This window comes from Sinocyclocheilus anshuiensis, unplaced genomic scaffold, assembly GCF_001515605.1.
Source record: "Sinocyclocheilus anshuiensis isolate Anshui unplaced genomic scaffold, SAMN03320099.WGS_v1.1 scaffold186, whole genome shotgun sequence".
Taxonomy (NCBI): domain Eukaryota; kingdom Metazoa; phylum Chordata; class Actinopteri; order Cypriniformes; family Cyprinidae; genus Sinocyclocheilus; species Sinocyclocheilus anshuiensis.
The window spans coordinates 705,680-717,787 of NW_015542355.1; the positions used below are offsets into that span (position 1 = coordinate 705,680).

The following is a 12,108-nucleotide window of genomic DNA, read 5'->3' on the forward strand; positions in this document are numbered from 1 at the left end:
TTGGTAGCCCGACTGGAAAACACAATAGCCCCGGGACGTCGGTCTAGCGATTTAATTTAGCGAGTGTAATTTATTCATGTGATGGCAAAGCTGAATTATTTTTTCAGTATTTTTGATTATGAAGTTCAAAACACAGCATTTTATTTATTTTTATTTAAGGGCTTATTTTTCTAAGATTATTGCATTGTGTTGTTCACCCTGTGTGTGACAAACTGGAGAAAATGGTTAACTTGACAATCAGAAAAGTATGTGGCTCTCTGTCACATATAAAGAGTATGTACACTTAGATTGATGTTAAATGAATTATTTATAGCCAAGTGTCTCTGGAGGAACATGTCTTTAGTGACTAAAACAGGATAAAACCGTGGTACTGCCTGGCTTTGTTGGTACCAGCTCAGGCGGTGACGGCAACCTTTGTTGAGTTGTCTCAGCTTTGAAATGCAAAACCAAACCTCTTGACAGAGTACACGTGTCAAAATAACATCTGTATTCAATAGCAGAACGTAACGTTTCAAACGACACTGGTATTTTTCTGATCATACTATCAGTGCCACCTATTATTACATTTACTGAGAACATCACTTTTGAGCGCCTAATGATAATGCTAATTGTTTAAAGCAGCGTGCTCATACACTGTGTTTTGTTTTGTAAGGTTTCACAAAAGGGGATATCGTGCATACACTGCCTGAAGGCATTTATTGAATTAATTTTCAACAGAAGCATTTCTGCTACAGTTCGTTGTGGATCTTCATTTACAGTGGAGGGAATTAGTTAATGGCCTCTAAAGGACTTTATTCTACCGTCACGGCAGTCAAGTCAAACATATTTTGCCGGCCATCATCGAGGCAAAAGTGCAGGATGCTCTCCAGAGATTTGAGACATTATACTGAACTGACCTTTAACTTAACTGACCTTTATGTTGCAGGACAGTTTTTGTAATATGAGCCATGGTTTTGTGAGGAAAGGCTTGTAAAGGTATTGGAGAGATTCATGGTTCTGTACTCAAAATAGTATGTGTGAATCCTCAGGGTGCCTGTGCCAAAAACAACAGCTCAACAATCTTGATTCCTCTAAGATCCCTGCAACAAACTGGTTTTCACTTCATGTAAATATACATATTAATGTCTTCTTCAAGGTTGTTTTTAATAAACAGGAAGAAAAGGGCTGTCTACACTACTGTTAAAAGATTTTGGCTCATTTTTTTTTCCAGAAATCATTCTAATATTCTTCTTAATATTCTTCTTCTTATTATCACTGTTGAAAACAGTTGTGCTGCTTAATATTTTTTGTGGAAACCATGGTGCATTTTTATAGGAATCTCTGATGAATATAAAGTTCAAAGCATTTATTTAAAAACAGAATATTTTGTGACATTAGAAATGTGTTTACAGTTACCTTTGATCAATTTACTTACTGAATGAAAGTATTAATTTCATAAAATAAATAAATGGTGACCCCAAACTGAATAATTTATAATTTATTCCAATATTTTAATTATTCCAATAATTGATTATGTCCTCAACATTGTTCTAACACCCCAAAAAAACATTTGATTGTTTATTTGCAAACACATATTCTCTGTGAGTGTTGTAGTAAATGTTTAACACTCCTTTTGAAAAGTAGGCCATAATTTGCTCTCCTGAAGGGAGGATGTCGACACCCTATACTGCTATTCCCGGTAGGGTAACTAAATAAGGTATTTGTAACATCTTTAGTTTTGCTGAGTTGTAGACTTTTTGAGATATGCAAGGCCCTCATAAAGGCCTGAATTGTGGCTTACTCTGCAGTCTATTTAAATTGTGTTCAAACTGCAAAGGCAATCAATAAATCAACCTTGTGAAATGTGTCTAGTTTGCAATTTTTCAGCCCCAAATAGAAATAGTACCCAAGAATTATTTCATAGATTTTTTCTGTAATATTTATTTGAAGTTTTCCAAACTAAGTCCAAATCAAATCAAGCACAAACCAACACAGAAACATATGTATCTTTTGTATCTTATATGTATCTCATATGTATCTTTTATGAAGAGAGGTAACTGATTGAGAATTATCTATGATTTAATAGAAAATGTGCTTAATCATACCTAGTGTGTTTGCTGTGCACTGAGTTATTAATGTTACATTTATTGAATGTTACGTTTATGCTCTGTGGAAAAGACCATTGATTTCTTAATTATGGCAGTCTATATTCATGATAAAGAGTATCATGTGTCATTATCGACAAGGGTCATTTACAATTGAAACACATACATATATATATATATATATATTTTTTTTTTTAAATGAGATATTAACAACTTATTTTTTATAGTTCCTCCAAAGATCATGAACCTGTCAAAGGACCTTGTGGTGAATGAAGGCTCCAACGTGACTTTAATGTGCCTGGCTAATGGAAAACCAGAACCTGCCATCGGCTGGAGGATGTTATCACCTTCAGGTAAGATGCATATCATGCTTTTATGTGCAGAAAATATTTAACATAATCAGTGAAAAGTAAGCAAATATTTAGTCAATAGCTTTTGCCTTCAAAATGAAACCGCAATCCTCAATATCGGTCCAGTACTGCTGATGTACTTTTCCCAGTACAAAGAACGGTGCACTTTTTTCCTTGATGATTTAGCAAAATACTGCATCCCACTGACATATTAAGCACAGGTAAGATAATATATCAGGCGTCTTTTTCACTGAGAGCTCTGTGTGTGTGTGTGGATGTGTGTGTTTTTTTTATATGCACCATACAAGCTGAGTGGTCCGTTTTGCTTATCTTCAGGCCACATGAACAAATCAGCTCAATTTGGGCCGATCTGCAGCTCTGTTCTGCCGTGCACCATTTCACTTAATCAGGGAAAATACTGCATTTTAATGTGCTATGATTCATGGGGTGCAATTGGACTGCTGTACCTGCTCATGCTCCCTGCACAACCCTCCCCATTTTCTTCCTTTGTGTTGTTACAAGGATCAGGTAATTGAAATGTTAATGTGACATAGACGTGACTGCTCTGTTTGTTTGTTTTCAAGTGAAAGAGTTTGAGATGGGATTCCATTATGATACAGTACAGTTGTCTGCTAAGAACATCAAATGCTTTTAGGAATAAAAGATCAACTGTTAGAGCAGATTCAGTCAAGTCAGAGTCTTCTTGGACCACAGGATCAACTTGTTTTTTCCCACATCATTTGTCAGGTGGACACTGTTAATATACTTCCATTGTCAACAGATTTCAATCTTAAAAGGATAGTTCAGTTTAAAAGGTAAAGAAATAAATGTAAAGAAGTTATTTTGAGAAATTTCTCAGTTTTTTTTTTTTTGGTTCATACATTGAATGGCCAAACCCTATTGAGCCATTCTTCAGAATATTGTCTTTTGTGCTCCATGGAAGAAAGTAAGCCTTGTGGGTTTAGAACTAGTCGATGGAAGTTTTTTGCAGTTTTACTTCCTTAAGGCCCAGATATACTCACTGAGGAGATCTTCGCTTAGGAGTAAAAATAAGTTGTTTAAAAAAGAAGTTTAATATACACAAGCAGTGGAATACTGTTAGTGAACATCCCAATGAAAATGAACATACAACAAAAATGAGAGCGGTGAGAAAACAAGATTTAAGAAACATCTGATCGTAACGATAAAATCCAGAAATTTCGCTTTGGTAAGCTATTTCAAACTCCAGAAAAAAACTCGAAATGAGCTTTGATTTGGCCTGATTTTGTTTGAAATTAAATCACACTAGTTCATTCTTTGATTTAATTTAAAGAATATCGGGGCCTTTGATAGGAAATATATATACGTATATATAAAAACATTTAACAAGGAAAAAATGATCTGGACTTGATTTTATTCATAATGATTTGATTGGAACTTGAAAAATGAACATACAAATGAACATGGGCTCATTTTGATTTTAAAACTAAACAAAAAAGCAGACTTGGCTCAAATTAGTCTCTGAGATGGTGGGGTGTGTTGGCGTTAGTAACATTACACCACTCATAAACACCATGGTTTTGTGCTGTTTGATCAGTTTAACACTTCATTGGCTCTCAGATCTGATTTAGTTTTGTAAAAGCATTGCCAAAGAGCTGGCAACCAGGAATCTTGATGGGGCTGGAATCAGTCGGAAGCTATCCAAACGACGTGTGAAACATAATTAAGACACAGACCCCCTTGCGATAAGATCTTAATATCTCGATAGCACCAGGATTTTTAGTCTTGTAGATATTTGTCTCTTTTAAAAATTTGTATTGTACTGTTGATGTCAAACACACCTGCTCCCTTGAGCATTCACCGTACTACAGTCATTTAGATTTACCGCAGCGTTTCCACATTGTTTCAATAAAGAGCTGAAATAAGTCTGCCAGTCACCCTTAGTTCTGTAAGTACACATCTCCGACCTTTAAATGGCACACGTGGCTCTTTCTCTGGACTCTCTATATAAACCGAGAGATTTCACGATGTTGCACCCTATCTCCAGTCTCACATCACTCGCTTGTAAGTTTTCTCTAGATTACGATCATACAGAGTCCTTACTTTATCTAGATCCTAATCTAAAGAGGGCAGCTAGGCCTGCTATCATCCATTCTTATTAAGGAAACATGCAACAGCAATGTTATTTGTTAGAGTTTACCTTCATGTGTAGAACGCTGTAGTGAACACTAACAGCAACATATCGTGATTTTGTCATAGAGAGAAGGTTGATGGATCATTTAATGTAGTTTAGATGGAATATGTGGCAAAATGCATTTACATAAAAAGCGGTGAAATGTGATTTTAAGGCCATTTATGATGCGAAATTGCCGTAACTTTGCAGAAAATGTCAAATGAGAGTGTTGCACTTTGATGCATTTACAGATTAGCCAAAATATGTAGTAAATGAACTCATTGGGGTCAGCGGATGTGTAGAACTTTGTTATTGACAGACATTCCAATTCTGTGGAAATGTGCAGTTCTGCAGGCACAAATTCTGAGATTCTGTGTGGCTCTGGCTATTAGCAATCTGAATTATTGATCAAGCCCAAAGTCTACAACAACTAAAAACTGAAACTTAGTACAGGACCCGTTGTCCTGAATATTATAGTGAGCTCTTTTGTTTTGCTAGAACAGTATGTGCTTTTCCCAGAAACCTTTGCATAACCTTACACTTCAGAACATCAGTTATTTATGTTGTGTTTCTAGAAATCCAGATTTGCAAACTGTAAATATACTTTTCCAATGATGCAGTAATACTTTTCTTTAGTGTTTTTGTCTTGTTTTTCCAGTAAAATATTTAAACATCCATAACATAAGAGAAATTTACTTGAGAGGCAAAATTGCACAATATATTAAAATTTGAATTAAGTTTTATTTTCTTACCATATACTTTTTCCTGTTACATACATTTACATACATTTTACATACATTTAATTATAGTGATGTTCATGCTTAAAAAATGCCAATGATGTATGAACAATAAACTTAATTTAAGATGTATTCTCTGATCTTACACTATTTTGTTTCTCGAGTAAATTGATCTTACTTTAAAGATAATTGCAATTTACTGAAAAAAAAAACTGGAAAAAAAAAACAATAATACTGATTAAGAAAATATCTTATTTGCATTGTACCAGTGGCCTTTCTCAAACTGCTTCACACCCTTCAGTATATGTGGAGGATATGGATAACAGCCAATGTTCTGCCATCTAGTGTTGCTTTCGTCAACGAAAATTATGACTAAATATCGTCGTCAACGAACCTTTATCACGTGACGAAAACGAAGTTATGCTCATGTGTCCTCTGATAATAATAGCTTTCTAGGATTGAACATTATTTGGATAATTGTTAAAAAATTTTTTTAAAAACTCTTAATTAATAGCCCTACTGTGTGTTAGACCTACCTGAAAAACTAAAAAGCAATTTATTTCATTTGTTTGACTAAAACTTGACTAGACTAAAAAGAGTATGAACGTGACTAAAACTAATAAAAACTAAAATGACAGCTTCACACAAAGACTAGACTAAAACTAAAATTAAAACAGGCCGCCAAAAGCAACACTACTGCCATCCACACACAAAGAAACAGTTCATGCATGCTTAAAATAAACTATAAAGATGAGATATTAATGTTATTATCCCCTGAGGCTGTTTAATAGACATATTACACACATGAATGAATCATTTGCAGGCTCTGCATGGTCTTTCTTTCATGTGATCAGAGAAAAACCCTTTGGTGGGAAGGCTTGTTTACTTATTTTTTCAATCCTCAAAAAGGGATATTCACCCATTCCCATATTTCTCTCTCTTTGTAAAATCCAGTGGGCTAAAGATCAGAGCAAACGGCATGTGAGTTGCATTGTGGGTATGGCAAGAGTAAAGGTGTTGTTATTGTGTTAATGTGTTGTTTTGGGTGAGGAATAGGGTCAATAATGTTGCTAATTTATCATTGCTGCTGTTTAATCGACTTGAATAAACATTGTTTTTAATGAGCGTCTGTGTCCCAGGAGCGAACACTCCTATTAGATCAGTGTTGAATTAGGGTTTTGGCTCAGTGAAGAGCACATTGTGTGGAGCACATTCCTTGAGGTTTTTATTGAGCTGTGATTGCATTAATCCTGTTTATAACCATCTATGTAATGAGGCTGCTGTGTGTTTGGGTTTGGCAGCTCATTTCAGGAACCAAATGATCCTCTTAGCGCTAGCACTAACTGCTAATACAGTTCTACTCTGCCGAGCTCGCTCACTATTTTTCTCACTATTTCTCTCTCCCTCCCCTCCTCGGTTCTGTGCTGACTAGTTATTTTTGAGAGGAGTTTTTTTTTTTTTTTTTTGGGATGACAGAAACACAGAGTGAAATGAATGCATTTGGAGTAGGGTTATAGATTGATATTACTCTGGTCGGGTCTGGTTATGGTGTTTCTCTCTCCTGAGCAATGGAACTGCAGACTACCCCATGGTAATGTACTCTGGTGTGTGTTTATCTTTTCATTCGTATTCAAGCTTGTATTGTCTGTCACTCAAATCAAATACAGCCCGCTGTTCCAGCTAGTCTCCATTCAAGAGCCGAATTTTCCAAAACACCCAATTTTGCACATGCATTTAAGCCGGAGAGAATAACAACAACCTAATTAAGATATTTCAGCACATTTAGAAGGTGATTAAACTGGATTGTGGGCGTTTTTTGCACTGATATACTACATACAAATGTAGCGCAAACACATTTGCACTCGCTCACACAAACAAAAGCATATTTCAGCATTAGTTACAGATGTGGCTTTCATTTCACATTTTTAAGTCAAACAAAGACTCAAGGACTGAAGGTATTTGATGGCTGGAATCAAAGCAAGCCCGTCAAACTGCATTATCTTTGCTGACAAGAATCTCAGCTGAATAAAGCCAATAAATATCTGCAGGGCATATGTGTGACTCACACTATCTGTGTTTGTTTTCCTCGACTAGATAATGCATTAAAGGTTTTGCACAGTCAAGTCTGTATTTTTATGTCAGTTGATAGACCTTTTGTTTTCTAAATTAATAAACAGGCAATTCTTCTTCAACTGACAATGCAGTACTTACCGATTTGGATATAAATCTCATCATAGCCGTGACTAATCAAACAATCCATTGTATCATGTACCAAAAATGGGTAATGGGATATCTTCTGACCTCTGCTGTAAGCAGATCTGGTGTTTGGTTCACATTCAGAACAGAAGCGGAGGAAATCAGGTGGTGCGATAATGGCGTTCCTGCCCCGCTGCTCTGGAGGGATCAGACAGAGAACCTGTCGCTCGTAAGATGACATATTCAGCTGTGCCTGGATTGATTCAGCACCTTGCCCAACTCTGCTTTCCTTCTCTGGGGTTTTGTGTGTGTATGTGTGTACAACAGCTCTGCAGTATTAGTTCCTTGCTCTCTGCTTTACTGCAGTACTTTACACTCATACTGGGCTGAGCTACTTTAGCTAGAGGTCTAGGACAGTCCATTCTAGAAAATGAATTTAAAACATTGTTTCTTAGATTAGTTTCAGATTAGTTTTGTCTGCCAACTTACGTAGTCATACTTTTGAATATCATTACAAAATCTGGTCCAGTTTGCATCTTATTCTCGCCAAAACAACACCTTATTAGACAGGAAGAGCCTGTCTGAGTGACATGAAACATAACCAATCACATTTTTTCCCCTGTACATTTTACTTTTTCTGTACATCTATACATTGAAAGTAGAGTCCAGTGCCATTTTGGACCCCACTGACTTTCATTGTATGGATTTTTGGGTGAACTATACCTTTAAGTACAGATTGTTTAATAACTTAAAATCTAATTCTAGGCCTGTCTGTGGATATCTGCTTTAAATGCTACTAAGGGCCTCCCTCGGCCAAAACTAACTAAATATTTAGGATAAGATAAGATGGCACTAACATAAAACTAATCACAAAGTGATTAGTTCTATACAAAAGTGTCCATTGTATCAATTTGGATTGCAGCCGGATTGCAAATTGAGATTTAGAGAATCTGTTGTCATTTTTGTGTGCAATATTCATCACCATCTGAGGATGTGACTGTGGAGGGCAGCCTCTTTCATTTCTGTGGGTTTGGTTTCTCCGTTAATAGAGCTGTTTGGCACTTGTTCTATTTTTTATGACACCCAGTACGATAGTTGTACCATTTCAGCTCAAGAGGCATTTGATTTTAACTTATGATAATATCACAAATCAAACCCTGGCGTACTATTGACTGACACTTATAATGCCAATGGGGGGCCATGAATATACAAAAGCGTTTACGTTATATAAGCAATGCATAATGAATGTGCTTCAGTAGTGTATTGACGAAGAAAAAAGCCTGAGATGTCAATCTCCAAGTGCTTCGCACTGATACAATCCTCCAAGGCAGCCGTGAAACCCAGAGCCCCGATGGAAATAAATGGTCCCATTTTGTCAATCTTCCCTTTGATAGAAAACAGTCCACAATGCACCTGATGCCAAAGCACCACGTTTCCTTTCTGCTGGACCAGGTATCAAATGCCAGTGGTTTGCTTTTCATAAAACTTACCCAGTCCTTTACAACATCAACGACATGCACTTTCAGTGGGAAACATCAAAATGAGCATCTTGAATGAAGAAGAAACTCTCCTTCTGTGACTCACTTTGCAAAGATGTTCTAGTGCCATTCAAAGGTTTGGATTTAATTGGCTCGTTTTGAAGGGGTAGTTGATTGTTTGAATTTAAAACGGAATCTTTTGAAACAATGCAACAATAAAATTATACAAGAGCCTTTTTGAGTAAACTTCAAGCTGCTTTTCAGTGCAGCGAGGTGTATATGGTGTTGAACGGTAATGAGCTTCTTTCTCCAGAGCTCTCTGTTGACACTCCTCATCAGGTTAAAGGAAGTGCCTCTTTCTTTCTCGTTAACAGCCTCTCCCAGGTGTAAGACATTGTCTTTCAGAGAATCCTTAAGTGAATGCAGTGTGTTATTTTGCTGTCAGAAACTACATTGGGGATGATATTTAGTTAAGTCAACCGCGTATTACCGTTTGACGTTGAGAACTGCATCACAAAGAACCCTTTCCACCAACATTTTTTTCCCCAGTCTGGATTTCATGAACATGAAAAGGGACCATATTTTTTAGCAGTTTGACTCCAGTGTGTATGCGAACACTTCAAAGCAGCTGCGCAGAGACTGAGACTGAATTTCATATCTCTAGTGTCGCCTTCTCCCACAATAGGACACAAATGACTATAAATACATTTTTCAAGTGAGTGACAGTGACGTGACATGTGGCCAAGTATGGTTACCCATACTAGGAATTAGTGCGCTGCGTTTAACCCAGCCTAAGTGCACACACACAGCAGTGAACACACACACACCGTGAACACACACCCGGAGCAGTGAAACCCAGTGCTTCAGTAGTGTATTGACGAAGAAAAAAGCCTGAGATGAAAAAAGCCAGATATCAGACCATCAGTATTTCAGGGAAGATGAAGTTTGAATATTTGCAAAGAAGGGCAACAACATGCTCTACAGTGTGGCTTATTGTACCCAAGCAAAGTACGTATGTGACGATACTGGAAAATCAGACACATTTCAGCTCTTCAGTGATAATGGGACACATGCATCATGATGTGATTTACCCAAGTAACACTTTGTTGTTCCAGGATCAAGACTCCTACCAACCAATCAACTCATTTGTTTTTGTTGTAGTTGTCTTTTAAGGAATCATAGACAACCCTTTTCTCTTTTGAGAGCTTTAATACAGATTATGACATAGACATATTGTAATGTTTCTTGTTCAGATGACAGCCTAAGCTCAGACAGCGAGGTTCTGGAGATTCCCTTCATCAGCAGATATAGAGCAGGAGTGTACGAATGCACCGCAGCCAACGAAATTGCAGTGGACACACAGACTGTTGAGCTCACAGTCAACTGTAAGTCTCTTGTGAATTTAAATCAACATGTGCTACACATATATATGCAACATACAGTTGGGACAAAAGACTATTAAATATTTATTTATTTATTTATAAACAAATATTTGGATTAAACATACAGATGATTATTTAAAAATGAATAAATAAAAAATATAATTTAATTTTTAATTAAATGTTTTGAAATGCAAAATAAAACCATCATCACTAAATATCAATACTTATGAACACCACTTTATGTGTAAATCGTTCGTTTGTTTAAACCTATAAACTCTTAGGATTTTATTTAAATAAATATAAAATTATAATATAATTTGTAATGAAATGTCTCAAAATGCAAAATAAAAGCATTGCTAGTAGGGCTGGGCGATATGACAATATTATCGTATATCGACGATGTCTCGTAAGTATCGCGATGTCGATGTCAACAGTCAGGTAACAGACGATTATCGACATTATCGGGAAAAAATGACAAATGATAAACCTAGTAAGTTGCAAAAAATATTTTACATAGCCCCATAGTCACCATACAGGTTTTTTGGCATGCAAGAATGAAATAAAAGCTGTAATCATATCAGATGCGTACGGTCAAGAATCAAATTACTTGTTATAAAATTACATTTCGATTCTGCGTCTCGATTTCTGTATGCGCATTTATTGTGATTTCAAAAGATTCAACTGCAAGAAGACGAAATAGATCTCACTTCTGCCCTCGCGCGCTGTGCACTCACACACAAAGCCACGCACAAAAGCCGCCTCTTATATATGCGAACACTGGACTGAGCTCTCTTTCACTTACACATTCGAATGGACAAATACACCCAGAATTATATCAAAATATCCCATAAATACAATCGGTTATGTCTTAAGTGAACGTAAAGAGTTGAGAAAGAAAACAAGGGTGTATTGGATCCGTGCATTGACAGCAGCCGCTGCCGCCAGTCATTATAATGTTAATCAAAGAACAAAAGAAAAGAAAATCCCTCACTGATCTTGACTGAATCACTTTTGTAACCTCTTGTAACCCGTTTATATTTTATTTGCCTGTTGTTCGGCGCTGACTACTGTAATGGCAACGTGCATCTGTGTTTACGCGATTATTTTGGAGATGTGTTCCAATATAATTGATCCTTATTTAGGGTATAGGCCTATTCTATTTTGAGCTGCAGTTGAATAAAAGTTAAACAGAAAAAAGACAAAAAGTAGCACTGCATGTGCTTCTGAATATTTATTTAAACAGACTGTATAATGATGAAAAACCACAAACATGACAGGTAGAATTAAAATACGCAAATTCCTTCAGCGCACATTTCAGTGCAATATTTTTACAGATTTTGTAAACCGCGTATACAATATAATTACGTTTAATTAAGCTGAGATATAGCACTATAAATTCTTAATTCATCATTTCAGTGAATTTCAAACGGATGAAGACATTAGTAGGCTTTTCAGCTCGCCCCTCAACATGTATGCGTTCGGAGTTTCGGCAGCCCAACACTGAATATTATATTGTGGTCGTTGTATTTTGATTAATAAAATAAAAATTATAAAAATGACAATATAAAAATGAAATTTAAATTACCCTGCCTCTAATTAAATAAAGCAATTATTTTTATTTCGTTAAAAACGGACCGAAAGAGACCTCCGAACTAGTAGGCTACCAGAAAGGAAAAAAAAAAAACTTAACGTTTTTGCTCAGAATTCATTTTTAATCCCTGCATGATTT

The 12,108-nt window shown here is 36.1% G+C and overlaps 1 protein-coding gene across 1 annotated transcript in view; it reads left to right on the forward strand.

Moving 5' to 3' along the window:
- LOC107691688 (opioid-binding protein/cell adhesion molecule homolog) overlaps positions 1-12,108 on the forward strand; it is a 44,985-nt gene that overhangs the window by 24,736 nt on the left and 8,141 nt on the right. Inside the window, exons 3-4 of the mRNA XM_016490468.1 lie at positions 2,312-2,437; positions 10,251-10,382. Of these exons, the coding sequence (XP_016345954.1) occupies positions 2,312-2,437; positions 10,251-10,382 (258 nt within the window). The remainder of the gene's footprint in view (positions 1-2,311; positions 2,438-10,250; positions 10,383-12,108) is intronic.